This window comes from Orcinus orca, chromosome 9 (genome assembly GCF_937001465.1).
Source record: "Orcinus orca chromosome 9, mOrcOrc1.1, whole genome shotgun sequence".
NCBI classification, from domain to species: domain Eukaryota; kingdom Metazoa; phylum Chordata; class Mammalia; order Artiodactyla; family Delphinidae; genus Orcinus; species Orcinus orca.
In genome coordinates, this window is record NC_064567.1 from 37,223,545 (window position 1) to 37,242,685 (window position 19,141).

General features: G+C 40.8%; 1 protein-coding gene across 3 annotated transcripts in view; it reads left to right on the top strand.

Annotated features, from left to right (window-relative positions):
• DOCK4 (dedicator of cytokinesis 4) overlaps positions 1-19,141 on the top strand; it is a 491,577-nt gene that overhangs the window by 457,189 nt on the left and 15,247 nt on the right. For all 3 annotated transcript variants that reach the window (XM_033428263.2, XM_033428264.2, XM_004269886.3), the window contains 5 exons: positions 2,484-2,625; positions 3,989-4,155; positions 6,873-6,959; positions 15,281-15,457; positions 16,199-16,282. In XM_033428263.2, coding sequence (XP_033284154.1) covers positions 2,484-2,625; positions 3,989-4,155; positions 6,873-6,959; positions 15,281-15,457; positions 16,199-16,282 — 657 coding nt within the window. The remainder of the gene's footprint in view (positions 1-2,483; positions 2,626-3,988; positions 4,156-6,872; positions 6,960-15,280; positions 15,458-16,198; positions 16,283-19,141) is intronic.

The following is a 19,141-nucleotide window of genomic DNA, read 5'->3' on the forward strand; positions in this document are numbered from 1 at the left end:
ATTCAGAGCAGCATTATTCATAATTGCCAAAACAAGGAAATTGTCCAAATGCCCATCCACTGATGAATGGATAAACAAAATGTGGTACAGCTATACAATGGAATATTCAGCAATAAGAAAGGAATGAGGTAATGATATATGCTACAAAACGGTTGAACCTTGAGAATATTATAAGTGAAAGAAGCCAGTCACAAAAGGCTACGTGTTATGTAATTCCATTTATATGAAATGTCCAGAATAGGCAAATTATGGAAACAGAAGATAGATTAGTGGTTGCCAAGGACTGAGGGGAGGGGAACTAGGGAGTGACTGCTAATGGGCATGAGTTCCTTTTTGAGGTAATGAAAATAATCTGAAATTAGATAATGCTGATGGTTGCACAACTCTGTGAATATACTAAAAGCAACTGAATTGCATACTTCCAAAGGGTGAATTTTATGGTATGTGAACTGCATCTCAGTAAAGTTGTGGTTTAAAAAAAAAAAAGCATTGATGGAGGAAATGCTTAATTCCTCTTTATTTCTCAGAAACTCAAATATCAGACGCAAAATTTATGTTTATTCCAAAATGATTTCTTAATACCACTGAATGACTTTACACTTAGAGGAACTCCCCTGATTCTACAAATTGTTGTGATGTATAAGCATTTTTTTTAGAACTGTTTCAGTTTTTTGAGTATTCAGATATTTATTTGGGGACTTCTGTAAGATGCAGGAAGGTATGTATTATTTTATCAAGCGAATTTATTATCTTTTTTAAAACGTTTATTTTATATTGGAGTATAGTTGATTTACAATGTTGTATTAGTTTCAGGTGTACAGCAAAGTGATTCAGTTATACATATACATACATCTATTCTTTTTCAGATTCTTTTCCCATACAGGTTATTAAAGAGTATTGAGTAGAGTTCCCTGTGCTATACAGTAGGTCCTTGTTGATTATCTTTTGAGTAGAAAAAAAGCAAATAATACAGCATCAGAAGGTATGACTTCTATCAAGAAAGTTTTAAATATAGGATTGTTTTTGGGGGGGGTCTTAATTTCTAGGGAGTCTGTCTTAGCTTGTGTTTTTCAAAGGGTCGTGATTTAGTGAGAGGCTTGTGGGGAATTGTGGCAGGTTCTCAGCACCCAGTCCTGCTGTTGTTTCCTCTGCGTGCCTGCAGCTGCTTTTTCTCAGCTGCAACCCCGAGCCCTCTGCCCACGGGTGGTTTTTAACTTCCTCACTTTGGCCCAGACTTCTTCCTCGGGGCATTTGACGCAATCACAGACGCAATCACAGAAACCTCACAGAGCTGAGAGACACTGAGACCCTTGGGCCTTAACTCCCCAGACCACAAATCACTGTATTTCTTAAAGATCTGCAAGGCACGTTATCCCACAATCTTTCTTGGTCTCAGTAGCTCCTAGGAGTTTTTCCTGGACGTACCAGGCCACGTTCAGAACAGAGAGAGCTCAGGCCTTGGACTCAGACCTGAGCTTAAATCTCATACAAAGTATGTAACCATTTTGATCCTCGGTTCTCAATTATAAAATGGGGGGCAGAGGTAACAACCTCTCAAGTTTATTTGAGTTAAATAAGGTATGTGCAGAGAGCCTAGTCAATGATTGTGCTCAACATTTATAATTTCATTATCATTAAACTGTCAGAAAGAGTTCCTCCTTATCGATAACCGAATCATAAAGGCACTTGTTAGAAACGTGCCCATCTTTCCAGCTCTGTAGCCTCCATCAAGGATGACCTTCACCATTCTTTCCTCAGTGAGAGAGAGTCCTAACCACAGAATGTTTATACATATTGTAAGAACAAAACCAAAAACAGACAAAAATTTAGCAAGACCTTAAAAGTCCCAAATCTTAGCTTCAGCCAGTTAACAGGATTCCTGGCTACAGAAGGCTGAGCCGAGTTGGGGATGGCAGGGAAGCATCCGGTGCCAGCCCTGTTGAGAACTGGAATGCAGACAGGCCTAGTCTTCCTTTATACGGAAGGATCTAGGAATGAACGTGTTAAGGGCGATCTCAGTGACCTTTGTAGAAAGAGTGCAGTAAAATGTATTTTTAGAGATTGCACTCACTTTGCTTTCTTCCAAATTGAAAATTTATCCACTTAACTTGATATCCAGTTTATGAAAATAATCTATAACACATGTGTTCGCTAACATTGGAGGGAACAGGATTGCTTTGTTTTGCGCTTCGGTGCTCTGAGAATCAGACACCCCTTTGCACCTCATGCAGGTGAACCCAGAAGAGTGAGGCATGCTACTGGAACTTATTAAAAGCAATAGGGAGTTATGCTCATGACCTTTGCTCAGCATTTTTAATATCTGGGTAAATTCTTTAGACTGTTCCAGTGTATTTTTTTGGTTATAGTCTATTGATGTTGGGCCTATGCTTAGTTACCGCCAGTGTCATTTATTTTGGCTTCTCTCTGTAATTAAAGCACCCAATTATATGGTCCTAATTTTTTTTTTCTGATTTCACCTCCAGAATAAAGAGTTTGTGTGTCGAGGGCATGACTACGAAAGGCTGGAGGCCTTCCAGCAGAGAATGCTGAACGAGTTCCCCCACGCCATCGCCATGCAGCATGCCAACCAGCCCGACGAGACCATCTTCCAGGCAGAAGCTCAGTGTATCCACACCTAGAAGGGCTGGATTCCAGTTAGATCACACGGGCCTTTAGCTGCAGAGCATTTTCATGCAGGTGGTTCAACTACCGATCCCTTTTCAGTAGCTCTGTTCTTACGCTCCCTCTTTCTCATCGTCTTAATTTTAGGTTAGCTCCTTCCAGACAGAATTATGATAGTTATTCTCATGATTTAGTTGAAAAGAAATCCCTTAAGGATTCTGTTAAAGAATTTTCCTCCTTTTAGTTACCACTTTTCTGTATCTCCGCCCTGCTTTTAAAGCTCCTTTTTAGGGATTTCCCTTAGAATAATTTTCCTCTGGCATCCCCTGTAGAAACTACTTGAATTCAGTTCAAGGAAATGATAGCACTATGTTTATTGGGACATATCATTACCCCGTTTTCCCTTGCTATTTTTATTCTGGATGGAAGGGGAGAGAGTCCGCCCCGTATCTTCCAGGGACTCTTAGCCATGGCATCCTGGACAGCACTTCATCATTTAATAATTGCCGTATAATTGACACTCCCATTGTCTAAACATGAACAACTCAACTGAAATTACACAGGCATTAGAGGCAAAGGGAATTCACCCCAGCACTCTTTTCTGAATTCCTCTGTCTTTTTCTGAAACTGATGATCTTAAAGAAGACCAGAAACTCCCCCTGAAAATTACAGATGCCATTTCAAAGTAGAAACTTAAATGCACCAGAAGCAAGAAGTTATGTAAGGAAAACATTTTGCTATCCTTCTTTGAATGAGAAGAGAAGAAGGTAAACATACAAGTAAATATGATAGCCTTTAAAGTAGTTTTTAAAAGTATCAACTACAACTAAACACTCTGCTTGTCAATACAAGATTTGAGAGAGTGGATACCACAAATGTGGGAAGGCTGGAGACAGGAGCATATGCGTTACTATCAGTACTGGTTACTGTCTTTGGTTGCATGGGTATTTGTACATTGTTTTACAAACAAACAAATTTTAAAAAGACCATACATGCACTAAAGATCAGAGTGTCTCACGACCAAGGATTAAAATTAAACCAATCTTGAGTATGTGAGATCCAAGCCATTCCCACCCACCCCCAACCAAAAAGAAAAAAAAGTCAATGATAAATAAATTCACAGGACATAGAAATTTCAAACTGATACTTTGTCAGAATCACCTGTGTAAAACTGCTTTAAGGCTTGTAGTTTGAGAGGTGATTTGCTATGAACCGAGTTCTTGGTGCCTTCTTGGCAGTTTTGACTTGGCTCCAGATAGAAACACCAGATTGTTCCCCAGCCTCTTCTCTCTGCCACAGCTCAGCTCGAGCCAGACTGCCACAGAGTTTGCCAAGTCAGGTTCCCTCCTTGACTCTTGAATCCTAGATTTGCAGATATATGCCGTGACTCCCATCCCGGACAGCCAGGAGGTCCTGCAGAGAGAGGGTGTCCCGGACAACATCAAAAGTTTCTATAAAGTGAATCACATCTGGAAATTCCGCTACGACAGACCATTTCACAAAGGCACTAAAGATAAAGAGAATGAATTCAAGGTACTAGGTCGTTCTTACGACACGCGCGCGGTTTCCTCAGATAGACTGTGAACTCCTGGGGGCAAAATGCTTGATAAATATTTACTCAGAATAGAGTCAAGTGATAAAGCTGGAAGGGACCAGAAATCATGTGGTCTAGTTGTTCTCAAACTCTACCGTGTATCAGGGTGACATGGGGTGCTTTCTCATCAAGCAGATTTCTTAGCCCAGGAATTCTGACTCATTGGGTCATAGAGGAAGCCCTGACATTTATGACGATTCTAATGGCAGTGGTCCTCGGTCCAGTTTTTGAGCTCTCATGATTCATCTCAGTCCTCTCATTCATTCACGTTTAACCAACTGTGGGAACCTCAGGATATTTATTCTCAGTTACAAGAGACTGCCGTGAGTAAAGGATACTGAAGGAACAGGGGATTCTGAGACAGAACCACTGGGGAGCCTGCTGGTGCAGTGGGAGAGTTCTGTGCTATCTTTTGCTGCATTTTCTTATTAGAATGGTGTGTAACTAGAACTTCTGAGAGGACCCAGAATAAAAACAAACCATAGACTGTTTGCACGGGTTGAATCCTCCATCCTCAGTAGTTCCGATATGCCTTGCTAATTCTCTCTCAGCCAGAAAGGGCAAGGTTTCTCACAGCCACCCTGGGGATAAATTATAATCTGCTCTTTCCTTGTTAACAGGGACAAAGTGAAACCACACAGATCCTCAGTTAGTCAGTATTTCCCTCTAAACAGAGAATGTAAAATGAACGTAGGATTGCGGGTGACTTGGCTTAGCTTCTTTCATCACAGCGTCTCTACTTAAGCTGGGAGATGTTCTCCTATCAGCTGTGATTGTCTGATGTGAACTTGCCTCGTCACCCCTGCCTAAGTGTCAGTCCCCAGTGCTCCCAGCAGCAACTGCAGGAGTTCCTCACAGCCAAGTGATCAGAGGGAAAGCTGGATAGTTTTGCACTGTTATGATGGGACTGAGCAAAGCATAGTCCTTTGGGCAAGGAGGTTGATGGGTTAAATATCAAGGCCAGGAAACCACTGGAAAATAGCACTAGGATGTTATTGAAAAGATCCATGACCATTTTCTAATCCTTTTGGATACCTTAATTTTTCTTTTGCCCTTCCAAAACCAATTAAAGATCATTAATGTGTAATATAGTTTTCATTGCAAGTTTCCAGTAGGTAAAAAGTCCAAGATCCACCAGAGTTGGACAGATGACTTGCTCAGAGTGGCGTTCTAATTACCCCAGACCCTGCACTAGAACCCGCACCTTCTGATGCCATCTCCATTGCTTTTTCCGCTGCACCACATTTCCTCTTGGCCATCACGTTAAATATTTATCAGTGTTGTAGCAACCCTCCTAAAATAAATAGATAAATCTGGCTCCTCACTCCTGTGCTCACAGCCCTCAGCATCTGGCTCCTAACTGCCCTTGCACTCACCCACCCTCCCTGTCAGCTCCTACAGCCCCGAGCTTCTCCCTCCATCTCCTGCCATGCCCTTTCACAAGCCGCCCTTTCACAAGCCGCTCGCATCTCTGCGCCTGCTGCTTCCTGCTGCCTGCACTGTCTCCCCCGCTCTCTGCCTGGCAAACTCCTACTCACTCTTCAAAATTCCGCTCACGTGTCACCTTCTCTGAGAAGCGCTGTCCTCCTCCCACAGGGTGCTGGGCACGCCTGCTTTCTCCTCTGTTTTCCCCCAGCACCTGGAGCATTCCTTTCTCCTCTCCCTGAACCCTTCTGGATCTGCTTACCCCCCTGTCACCAGCAGAGCACGCGGGGCCCCTGTCGCCAGGCCTCTGCCCTATTCGTTGCAGTAGGTCTTGGCTGGCACGAAGAAATACTTCCATTTGTTGTTGTTGTTGAATAAATGGCACTATTTCAGGGATTTTGTCAAGTTTATTATCCACGCAGGAATACGCTTTGTTTAAGAAACATGAGGCAGAGATGCAGAAGCCTCCAGAAGCCTGGTTGACAAAAGAGAAAGTCGTCATCAACAGCAGCTCTTACCAAAGTCAGCCATGGTTTCACGTGTCACGAGGGTGCTCATCCTGGCCAGGGGAGCCCTGGCTGTTACATACAGATCCTCCTGGATCACAGCAGTGAATATCGGCACGAGAAAACGTGGCACAGTGCCTGTAGCAACGGAGAAGTCGGAAGTTCTAGTGCGGGGGTCCTAGGGGCAGCTCTACAGGTGATGGGAATGTAGCTTTGAGCAGGTCACATGCCTCTTGGAGACTTTGTGTTGTCATCTTTAAAACAGAAAGATCAGGCTGTGTGATTCCTAAAGCCCTTTCCTCCTTGAGGATTCTGTTATTCTAATCCCGTGTCGAATAGCTGATACTACTACTTACCTCTTCCAAATAAAAATGGCTAGACCCCTTGCAGAGTAGAGAGAGTTTAAATTAGAAACTTAGAGGAAATAGTAAAAAAAATAATGTGATGACCTGTTTTTATATTTTTAAGCATGCTGTCTGGAGTAGATGATTTATTCTACGTGGAAAAAAGTTTCAGATGATATACAATGAACTTTACATAAGCTTCAGTGTGTCTTACTGTGATAGCTTTCTGAGTGCAAAGGGGTTGATGAAGTACTGGAATGAATACTAAAGAAAAGCTGACAAAACCGAAAACTTGATAAAACTGAACGGCAAACATTAGTCATAGCTCAGTAACTAGAAAGAAAGGTAACTTGGGGACTTAATTTGTTTTGTATTTCATAGAGTCTCTGGGTGGAGAGAACATCACTATACTTGGTGCAGAGTTTACCCGGAATTTCCCGCTGGTTTGAAGTGGAGAAGCGTGAAGTGGTAAGGATCAGAGCTTATTCTCAAGAACTTTCTCATCACCTGGTGTCAGTCTGTATATTTATTGCTTCTGCTTGGGACTCGAAGTCCCTGGAAACACTCATAGTAAGTTAGTGAATGTTTGTGATATTTATTGACCGCTATGACCAAAGCTGGAAGGGGAACATTACCATTGACCTAGCCCAGCCAGCCAGAGGGATTCCTCAAAAATAGCAATGACTGCAGCATGTCAACACCTCGGGCCCTTGAGTTAGAAGAACTGAAATTCCAGCTCTCCTAACTACTCTAGCTATGTGACCTTCACTGCTTACCTTCAGTGCCAGGCCACTGGAAGAAAGTTATCTACATTAACTAATTTAATCACCATGCTAAAGCTACAAGGTATGTATTCTTTTTTGTTTGTTTTGTTATACACATTTATTTTACTTTCGGATTCCCCATATAAGTGGTAGCAGAGTATTTGTCTTTCTCTGTCTGACTTATTTCACTAAGTATAATACCCTCTAGGTCCATCCACGTTGTTGCAAATGGCAGAATTTCATTCTTTTCTATGGCTCAGTAATATTCCGGTGTGTGTGTGTGTGTGTGTGTGTAGATATATATATATATCTCAAATCTCTCTCCATTCATCTGTGGCTGGACCCTCAGATTGCTTGTATATCTTGGCTATTGTACACAATGCTGCTAGGAACATTGAGGTGCATGTATCTTTTTGAATTAGTATTTTCATTTTCTTTGGCTATATAGCTAGGAGTGGCATTGCTGGATCATATGGTGGTTCTGCTTTTAGTTTTTTGAGGAACCTCCATACTATTTTCCAAGGTGATTGAAGCAGTTTACATTCCCACCAGCAGTGGACTAGGGTTCTCATTTCTCCATATCTGAGGTATGTATTCTTATCCCCATTTTCACAAGTTTTGACAAGAGGTTAAAAGCCTTTGCCAGAGGTTCCATAGCAAGATATTGAAAAAAGATAAACTCGAATCCAGATTTTTCTGACTCCAAAGCCAGTTATGTTTATCACTTCTAGCCTTATAAGGCAACACGAAGCCAGTGTCAAGCCCCGGCACAGTATTTGACACACAGTACGTCCATGCTGTCACAGTTCACAGTAGAAGGGATGCTGCTGTGTTAGTCTCCCTGGGCACCAGTGGAGAAATCAGCGGGTGTCATTATAGAACCTGGAAACCACAGCAGCCAAGAAGCCTTCGGGTTGTAAAGCACGCCTCCCAGCTCCAGTCCCCAGTTGTGGAAACAGAGAGAGCAGTTGCCGAAGGTAGCCACATCCGGACTGAGACCCCGCCCCGTGCTTGGGCTGCTCTTCAAGCTGCCAGCACCTTGCTGTCAGCCACAGCCCTGCAATCTCAAGCATCCCTTCTCCCACCCTTGGTATATCCATTATGTCTCGGGCCAGCCACTGTCCTCTGGCTAATAGAAAATGTGCCAATTGTGAAAATACCATTTAACCCCTTCCTTTTTTTAAGTAACAAGTCCACTCTGTCAATGAATAAGAAAGAGCAGTTCTTGCCCAAATTGTCTTCCAAGAATGGCTTATCCTACCTGAAATCTCTCTAAGCATTGAAACCACCCTCAGCTTATCCTATTCAATCACACTAAGGATTTAATGGCATCTTCATTTTGCTGGGTGGAAAAATTCATACAGCTCCCTTAACAAATTGAACTCAGTCCAGCAGATTACATCAGTGTGGTTGTGTTCTTGTCAGGTCTGAGTCAAGGGTCCACAAAGCTGGTTGCTTACATGGTGGACCCTGCAGCCTTCGCGGAAGAGGAGAGGCTGCTGACATCAGTGCTCAGAAAGTCTTATTGTTTTGCTTCCTGCTGAATGGCATGGGCCCAACCCACAGAGATGTTCTTAGTCATCCATGCTGCATTAATGATTCAGAGAGCTTTGTCAGCTGCTTGCTACCGAGAGCATTAAATTCTGTGACACTCACCAATGTTCCTAACCTTGGAAATATTATATACACACACACATACACCCCGCTAATAAAAAGCAGCGTGCTGATAACGATTAAAGGAGCATCACTAAACACAGCCTTTCAAACGTCAGCTGCCTACTTCATTCGAATATGCAATCTTATATTCTGTCAAACAGAACAAACCCAACTGGGCTATTCTGTTCCCTGAACACAGCCCACTTCTGACAACCTCATGTCTTTCGCTTATTCCCACTGCCTGGCATGTCCCCACCTTCTATTAAAGCTGGTTTACTGCTTTAATTCCTAGTGTGGAAGGTCCTGAAGATCTGGGCACAGAGTGGGTACTCAATACATATATGCCACACTGAATTGAAATTCCTTATGTGCCATGCCAGAATCTGAAGGATTCTGAATACCAAAAGATGTTTTCACATCTTGAGGATTACATAATATACTATATGCACCCTATGTTACCTTTCTAAAATCAGAAATATTCTGAGTTCTGAAAACATGTAGCAGCAGAGATTTCAGATGAGACTGCGGGCCTTTATTCTCTAAATCGTAACCCCAGAACATATTATTGAACATATTCTCCCATTCTTTCAAAGATGATAATGCCTTTGAACAATTGTTTCCTCAGTAATTGTTTTTATTGTTTTCAAAACAAACAGGATCTTTATTTTTTTGATTAAAAAGTAAGCTTATTTAAAAATTTTTAAACAAGATGAAAAAGCTATAAAATAGAATGTACAAATAATGATTTTTTAAACTCTAAAGATAATGACAATATCATCACACTTCACATCATATCCATCAGAAAATCGTGTGGCTCTATGGTACTTTCAAAATTACCCAGGATCCGACCACCCCTCACCTCCCTACTGATAGTGCCATCTAGTGCCCGATTTCTGCAGTAGTATAAGAGGTCACCTTGTGCCCTTCTGCCCTCCCCCTGCTGCAATCACTTCTGTACACAGCCCCAGTGTCCTTTTTAATCTAAAGTTATATCAAATAAAAATAGAGAAAATATATAACGAACCTGGTTTACCCATCATTTTATTTCACCAGCTATCAAAAAGGCCAATTTTGTTCCATCTACACCTCCCTCCATTCCCTTTCACACTGGATTATTTTGAAGTAAATCTCAGACATCATTTCAGCTATGTAAGAATATTTTAGTCTGTATATTAACCAAAAACATAACCATAATACCATTATTCCATCTAAAAATTTTAACAATAATTCCTTGATCATAAAATATCCAGTTTATTCACAGTTCTCCAAGTCTTTATTTTATAGGTTTTTGTTTGTTTTTGTCATCTGTTGTTTGAATCTGGACCCAAATAAGGGCCACACATTGAAATTGGTTGAAATACCTCCTAGATCCTATTAGATCTGTAGGTTCCCCCGAATTAATTTATTTTCCTTGAAGTTTTTTGGTTGAAGAATCCAGGTTGTTTATCCTGAAGTGTTTCCTTAAGTATGGATTTTGCAGACTGTGAATCAGTGAGATCATTTAACATGTTTCTTCCTATTTTTTTTTTGTAAATTAGCAGTTAGATCTAGAAGCTTGATAAGATGTTATTTTGTTTTTATTTTTTATCTTTTCATTTTTTGCAAGACTACTTCATGGGTTGTGTTATATGCTCTGGTTGGCAGCCAGTGACGCTCGTTGCCCCCATCCAGTCATCTCTTAAGGGTTACAAAATGGTGGTATTTTATTGTTCTTTCTTTGTTTGTTGATTGGAATACTTCTGTAAAGAGAAACATGCCCTCATCACCGATTTGATTACCCTAAGGTATAGGAAAGGAAGGATAATGCTCTATTCTTTCCTTTTATTTACCAGTTTTCATGGTTTCTTTTTTTTTTCCACACCACGAAGCTTGTGGGATCTTAGTTCCCCGACCAGGGATTGAACCCTGGTTCCTCATACAGAGGGCACCCTCAGCAGTGAAAGTGCAGAATCCTAACCACTGGACCACCATGGAATTGCCCTGCCAGTTTTCAAAATAATAATTTGGTTCCCTAACACCCTATAAAAGTGACCAAAGAGGGTTTTGTTTGGTTAGTTTGGGTTTTAGTATCAGTAGTAACTCATGGATTTAAACGTGTTTGTTTTGTTTCAATCCATTGCAATTATGACTCATTATTTTTCAAATGTTCCATTTTGCCCATTGGGAGCCTCTTCAAATTGGTTCCTCAGTCTTTTTGACAGTATCCAAGTTGTCTTTGTTACTGAGCTAACACGCAGGGCCGGTTTGTCAAATCAAGCATAGGAATCAGCGTCAAGCTTTACTAATAACTTTTAGGCAATCAGGAGGCTCAGATGAAGCAGAGAGACATCTGAGACCTCAAGTCTTGTCCTCCACGTCCTTCTTCTCCACGTCAGTAGTAATCCTGATTAAGAGACAGAGTGTCCAAGTGAAGTTCACAGAGTTCCTCATACAAAGGGCACGTTTCAATTATGAAACTTAAATTGTGAAATATTCCATTTTATACTCCAGAGAGTTGTCAAGCTTCTCTGGGACATTCTCTAGGGACGTGTGCCTTATGGACTCTGGGTTTATTTACTGTAAGCAATCCTTTAGCTGGGGACTTTCCGCTAAGGGCATTCCATAGATACCATCTCTTCCTCCTAGCAGTTAGTCTTTTTATTTGAAGGTTCAATTGACAAGGAGATAAGACCAGGTCACCTGCTTTCTTTTCTGTTCCCAAAGGACATCCCTCCAGTAAAGAGAGTGAATGGACCACAGGCCAGCTGCTCTAATGCCTTCCTCCAGCTGCCTTCCTTGCTTACTGGTATGGCTGGGTAGTCCAGGCTCACTTGTACAATCCTGCCCCAGACCCAAAAGCAACCATTTCTCCAATGACTCCTGATTCTTTTTAGTGGTAAATGGGAATTAAGGATCACAAACTGGGAATAAAGGAAAATAATTCCTTGATGAACATTTTTACACATTATTCTTTGCACACTTCTTTAATCATCTCCTTAGAATAATTTCCCTAGAAGTGAATTGAGCTATCAAAGGGTCCACAGTATAACCTTTGATTCATTGATCAGCAATGGCATGTATCAATTTATGCCCTGTCTGGAGTATATAGCTGTTCTTGGGAATAACCATTTTCCCAGCATTCTCTTCAGCACTGGCTGTTGAATATTATTATTTTTTTATTTTATTTTATTTTTATTTTTATTTTTTGCGGTACGCGGGCCTCTCAGCACTGTGGCCTCTCCCGCTGCGGAGCACAGGCTCCAGACGCGCAGGCTCAGCGGCCACGGCTCACGGGCCCAGCTGCTCCGCGGCACGTGGGATCTTCCCAGATCAGGGCACAAACCCGTGTCCCCTGCATCGGCAGGCGGACTCTCAACCACTGCGCCACCAGGGAAGCCCTGTTGAATATTATTTTAAAAGTTCCAAATAATAGATCAAAAATGATCACAGTAGGGTTGATTTTTTTTGGCATTTGTTGAGTGCTAGTGGAGATGATATGTTTTCATATATTTATTGACTCTTTTTTTGCGAATTTACTGATTATATTCTTCGTGTAGTTTTCTTCAGTATTTGAGATATATTAATAATTCAGCTGAAATATATGTTGGAAATATTTTCAGAAGTTATTATTTGTTTTTTGTCTGTTTATTGTATCTTGTTTATTTTTTTAATTTCATATTAATAGCATTTGAATCTATAATGTTGAGCATGAATTTTTTTAGCTATGGTCAAAAATACATAAAAGTCACCATCATAATCATTTTTAAATGTATAGTACAGTGGTATTAACTATAGCACGTTGTTGTGCACCATGCATTGAACAATTTCCCTTTCCCCCTCCCCCCAGCCCCTGGCAACCACTGTTCTACTTTCTGTTTCTAAGATGTTTTGTTCACTTTTTAACTTTCAGTTCATCAGAGCTCTCAGACTTCTTCTTTATGATTTAGCTTTTGTGATCATAAAACAAAAGTTTAATGTCCTAAATAATTGGAAAATAAAATCCTGTTTACCACCACTCAGGTAAAGAAACAGAACATTGCCAGTAGCACCCTATAGGCCTCCCGTGTATCCTTTCCCAATTGCTACTCCCTCCCTTATCATAACTTTTATGGTATCCATTCTCTTGCTTCGTTTATTACCTATATATGCCTCTTTAAACAAGTCAGTTTAGTTTTGCCTGGTTTTGAACAGGCATACCTTGGAGATGGTGCGGGTTCAGTTCTAGACCACCACAATAAAGCAAGTCACACAGATTTGTTGGTGTCCCAGTGCATATAAAAGTGATGTTTATACTATACTGCAGTGTTTTGTGTGTAATAGCATTATGTCTAAGAAAAAATGTACATACCTTAGTTTAAAAATACTTTATTGCTAAAAGAATGCCAAAGCAATTACAATAGCAACATCAAAGACCACTGATCACAGATCACCATAACAAATATAATAATGAAAAAGTTTGAAATATTGTGAGAATTATCAAAATGTGACACAGAGACATGAAGTGAGCAAATGCTGTTGAAAAAAACGAGGCCAGTAGCCTTATTCAACAGAGGGTTCCGTGAACCCTCAATTTGTAAAACAACACAGCATCTGTGAAGCACAATAAAGCAAAGTACAATAAAATGAGGTATGCCTGTATAATAGTGTCATACTATATATATTCTATTGTAACTTGCATCTGTCACTCAGTATTATTTGTAACATTAGTCCATGTTATTATATGTGACTTGTTTGTTTTCATTGCTGTATTCCATTGTATCCTACAATATGCTTATGCATTCTATTCTTGATGGACATACAGATTTTGGAGATGATCATGAACACTTTTGTACATGTTTCCTGGTACACATGTACACAGATACTTTTCCTCAGATATATGTCTAGGAGTAGAATTGCTGGATCATAAAATATAATATAGAGATATCTTCATCTTTAATACATAATCCCAAACTGTTTTCCAAAGTGATTGAACCAATTTGAACTTCCAACAGCAGAAACTGAGAGATTCAGTTGCTCACGTTCTCACTCTCATTTGCTAGTGTCATATTTATTTTTGCCATACTGGTGAGTGCTTAATAGTATGTCATTGTGGTATTATTTTTCACTTCTTTGATCACAGATGAGGTTCAACACTTTTCATATGTTTACTGGTCATTTGGGTTTCTTCCTTTGTAAAGTGGCTACTTCTTTGCCCATTTTTAATTCAGCTGTTTGCCTTTCTCTTAAATGGTTTATAAGGGTTCTTTATATATTCTGGACATAGGCTCTTTGACGGTTTTACATGTTACAGATATCTTCTACTTTCTGGTTTATCTTTCCTTCTCCTTTATTGTATCTTTTGATGAATGTATATTCTTAATTTTGACATAGTCAAATTATTCTAGTACTTTTCAGTGTTGGTTTAAGATGATCTAAGTGACCTTTAAAAACTTTCCTTAACTGAAAGAACCAGTATTGAAATGTGCTTACAGTAAGCTTGAATTATTGTACAGCTGAGAGCTTAGCAGGCCTTCTCTTCAAAGAGAAAGTCAGTGGCAATAACAGTCACAGTGCTATACATTTGAAGAGCACTTTCATCATTTTCACAATTAGGCCTCCCATAACCGAGAATTGTTAAGTCATTATGATTCTATTTGGCTCTCCTTCAACAAATAAATCCTGCGGCATATATGAGTATCTTATTTTCTATAACTCCCAACTGTGTGGCATCCTGTGCCACCTTATGGTGCTGTTATATATGCATATGGGGTTCATATGGGCATATGTTCCATCTTCCCAACCAGGCTGAAATCTCCTTGACATCGGAGGATCTGTAAATGCATCTTTGTACCTCCTGTGGTACTTTGCATTTAGTATCTAGAAAGATGTTATAATATGCAGGGCCCTTGAACACTTAGCCTTCAAAAGAAAAGAAAAACAAGTTTTAAAAGACATGCTTGAATTTTCTTTTAAGGTTTAAATTGATTGTTGCATTGCTAATATGTAGTTGATTAGTGCTGATTATCCAAACCACATTTCAACCAATGAATAGAATCACCTTCTCTTCCCAGACCTTACAAACAGCTAATTTGTCTTCCACATCCTTGTCTATTCTACTATGGCCCCTGGTAGAGATATTGATGGGAGCCAAGGGGGAGCACAGATAATTCAGAACACGGATAATCTACTTTGTCTTTCTTTTCTTTTCTTTTCTTTCTTTCTTTTTTTTTTTTTTTGGCCATACTTCACGGCATGCGGGATGCAGGATCTTAGTTCCCTGACAAGGGATCGAACCTGTGCCCCCTGCACTGGAAGCGTGAAGTCTTAACCACTGGACCTCCAGGGAAGTCCCTTGTCTTTCTTCCTGAATGTCACAAAATCCAATATATATTTATGCTCATTTGTTCTCAGGTAGAAATGAGTCCTCTTGAAAATGCAACTGAAGTATTGGAAAATAAGAATCAGCAGCTGAAGACTCTGATTAGTCAGTGTCAGACAAGACAGATGCAGAATATTAATCCCCTGACCATGTGCCTGAATGGAGTTATAGATGCTGCGGTTAATGGTGGAGTTTCCAGGTATCAAGAGGTGAGGATTAGATATTGTCGTTTGAAAGTTTTCATATGTGATTTCTTAAGGTTTCAGAAATCTTTTTTCAAAATATGCACAAATCACATCAGCCTGCTATCATAGGGCTACAATTAACACAACCAGATTTCTTTGTTAGATAGAGCAAACATACAGTAATTTGTGATGCACACTTACTCTGTTTCCCAAAATGTGATATTTTGAGGATAAAAGTGTGTGTGTGTGTGTGTGTGTGTGTGTTTTCTTGGATGAATAAAAGAAGTGAGGGTATCGGGATTGTTTAATGAATGTCTACCTAAACCCATTTCCCTGAGCAAAGAGTGGTTCTTGGACATAAAAAAATTTGATCTTGTTTAGAAGATAGTTTAAGTGGATTTTTCATCTGCTGTCTTAGTTTTAAACAGAAAGGTACAGTAGCTTGGAAGATGAGGCCACCATCTTGATCATTCTGAGTCTTAAGGCAATTTATTTTAGGATGTAATGTCATAAAGCTTATTGATTTGGATTTGCTATTTGTTTTACCAACGGTACAAAGTTTATACAATCTCTGATCTCCTGTTAACAATCATTTCCTTATATTCCCATCTGACCAGCTGACCGTACTCAGAATCACTGTCTGTCCCCCAAAAGTGGTGTATAATGGTATCATTTCTTTAAAGATGACTTTAAAAAACAACAACGGTGTCTTTCACTTCCTTTGTAACTCTCCTGAAGTAAACTGACTATCCCTTCTCTTACTAGGCATTCTTTGTCAAAGAATATATCTTAAGTCACCCTGAAGATGGAGAGAAAATTGCACGGTTAAGAGAGCTGATGCTTGAGCAGGTAAGGGGAGCAGAAGCCCATCACCGTCCCCCTCTTCTGTGTAGATACATACTTGCTTACCTGGAGACCCACCTACATGGTTTTCAACATCAGTGATCTAACTGAAGCTAGCAGTCAGGGGTTACAGATTCACTTGTAATGTATCCTAACTTGCTAATTTCTACGTTTTCTTCCCACTTTAATGCAAAACAAAAACAAAAACCAATGAGTAGACTATGGCAGCCCCTTACAACAAACAACCTCACGTAATCTCTTGGAACGTTCTTTGAATAGTCTCCCCAAAGACTTGATGCCAACTTTTCACTCAAGATTTTGGGATCAAATAAGTTCAGGCTAACTCAAAATGAATAAATAAGTAAATGAATGAATGAGATTCTTACTTAAATGTTAGAATAAGGAAGTGGGCAGTCAATACCCTTTGCTTTAGAAGTATCCTGTTGTGCAGACTAAGCCTATAGATTATATGATATGGACAAAACTAGATACAATCTCATCATTTTCAACGTTACAGAAGCATAGTTGGTTTTTATTTCTTTGGTTCCATCAAGTACAAAGAACCAGAGTGAAAAATCTGTTGCCTGCTGTGCCCCTTTTGATAGCTCTTGGCCTGAAAATGGTTTGAAAACCTCTGAGGTGGGAGACATTATGGTTGGGAGGCTGGGTTCAATAGGAAATTTTATACCCGTGAAAAATGGAATATGTACGATAAAATGTGACAGAAGCATCTCTTTCCACTTGATAATGCCAAATTAAAAAACAAATAAAACAGGCTGTTTGGGATTAGGAAATGATGAGGTTGTATCTGGTTTTAGTCCATATTTTATGCTCTGAAGGCTTAGTCCACAAAACTTAATACTGAAGGGAGAGAAGTGGCCATGGACAAGGGCCATGGCTGGAAGAGGGTCAGTTGTACAGATTCTGAAAAAGAGAGAGGAATTACTTACAGTTGACCTGCAAGGAAATATAGAATAAGTTAAATTCTCATTGTGGCCCTGGGGGTGACGTAGATTCTCGAAATGAAGTGAGCAGCTTAGGTTATCCGGTACTGAGGATTATGGAACGACTTTAGCCTTCTTTGATTTTTAAAAGTCTGTATTTTACCAGCAGTCTCTTATGAGTGATTTGCCTCACCCCAGGATACTTTCCTGCTGTATTCAGTCTGACTGAATTCTTTCCCTCGAGTTAAAATCAAAAGGGTTAAGAAGTCTCTCAAGAAAAATAAAAATTGAGGGACCTTGGTTTCCTCCACATTCTGCCTGATTGTGTTCATGGGGCCTTGTGGAAAGAGCTATGGCCTAGGAAGCATTAGATCCTATCATAGGCCATGTAGTGCAAGTGACTGCCATGTGACCTTGGGCAAGTCACATGTCTTTGTGGGACCATAGGAAGGGGGTTGGGCACCGTCCTCTGGACCTCTGTGAGGTAGTTCAGAGAACTGTCTAGTAGACATGGAGATGCACTGCCCCAGTGCCCCTTCCGGAAGGGAGTTGTGGCCCTACCTGCTAGAAGACACCTTAGGCTCTCAGGTCCGCCGGCGTTGCCTCTGCTGCAGAGAGCCACGTAGCCTAAGATCTCCACCTTCCTAGATGACCTGCGTCCAGTGACTGGGGAGGAGAGACAGAGCCTGGCCATTTGGGCCCAACATAGCACAACTGTGACAGACCGTTAAAGGTCCAGAGCTCCCCTGGGGTTGGCAGAAGGCTGCCAGGCTGCCATCCAGTTCAGTTTCTTTTTTGGTCAAGTCCCACTTCTGCCCCTCCCTCCCTCCCTCCCACAGGCAGTGATCTCAAGGATACACCCCAGTAAACAGCCTAATCTCCATGCTGGAGCCTACTTCTGGGAGAACCCAACCTGCGACGTTATCTGCACAAAAGGGAGGGCCCCTCCCAGCTAGTGTCTAAGATGCAAAGGACTGAGGCCTCTACACTTAGGCTCAGCTCCTCCATCCCTCCTACCCTCCCCACAGAGACCGAGCTCGCCCTTTATGCCTCAGACATATGCTCCACTCAAGCTGTTCCTTTCAAGCTGTCCTTGATGTTTATTTCAAGGTATTTTTATCTTTATGCAAATGTGCTGGTGGTAGATGGGCATCCAGAGCAGAAGTTACCGCAGTTCTGACCCCTTTGGAAGGTGCTGGATGCTCTCACCCCCCAGAGTCAGTACTGTCTGCCCTGGCTTTCAAACTTGAACCTTCACGGGCTGTAAAGATAAAGCGCCATTGTGGTGACATGTGATTTGTTTTCCTCTCAGCCTCTGGAATTTGTTCTTTTGACCACTATAGCATGGGGAATTTTTGAAAAATGTAAAAGACAGCTGCTACTCAAATCAAAGGAATTAAGCACTTTTGATACCTGTACAGAGAAAACTTGCATGTTTATATTCATCTTGGTTTAGGTTCTCACAGCAGGAAAACTTTTTTAAAGATAGGAGCTGTTCCTTTTTGCATTAGAATAAGTGAACAAGAATACTATTTTTTTTAACAAAAACAAGAAGCATTGCAACTGTTACGGAATTTCCGTTCACTTGTCCCTTCCTCCCTGACAGATTTTGAAAATCTGAGAGAGGGAGGGAGAAGAACCTGATGGGAGAGAGAAGGGAAACGTGGCAGAGAGGGCGCCATCCAGAAAAGAGGTCCCTGGGGGAGACCCACCTGCCCCTCCTAACAGGGAACCCCCATTCCCTGCCCCATCCTGAGAAGTGCAGGAAGGGGCCAAAGAAACACTTAACTGTTTTAAAATGGTGGTTGTTATAGGTCGAAAATCATGGGAAAGAAACTTGAGGTAGTAGGAAAATCAAGTCTTTGGAATCAGAGAGACCTAAGTTCAAATCCTCATTTGTCCTGTAGTACATGGGGAATTT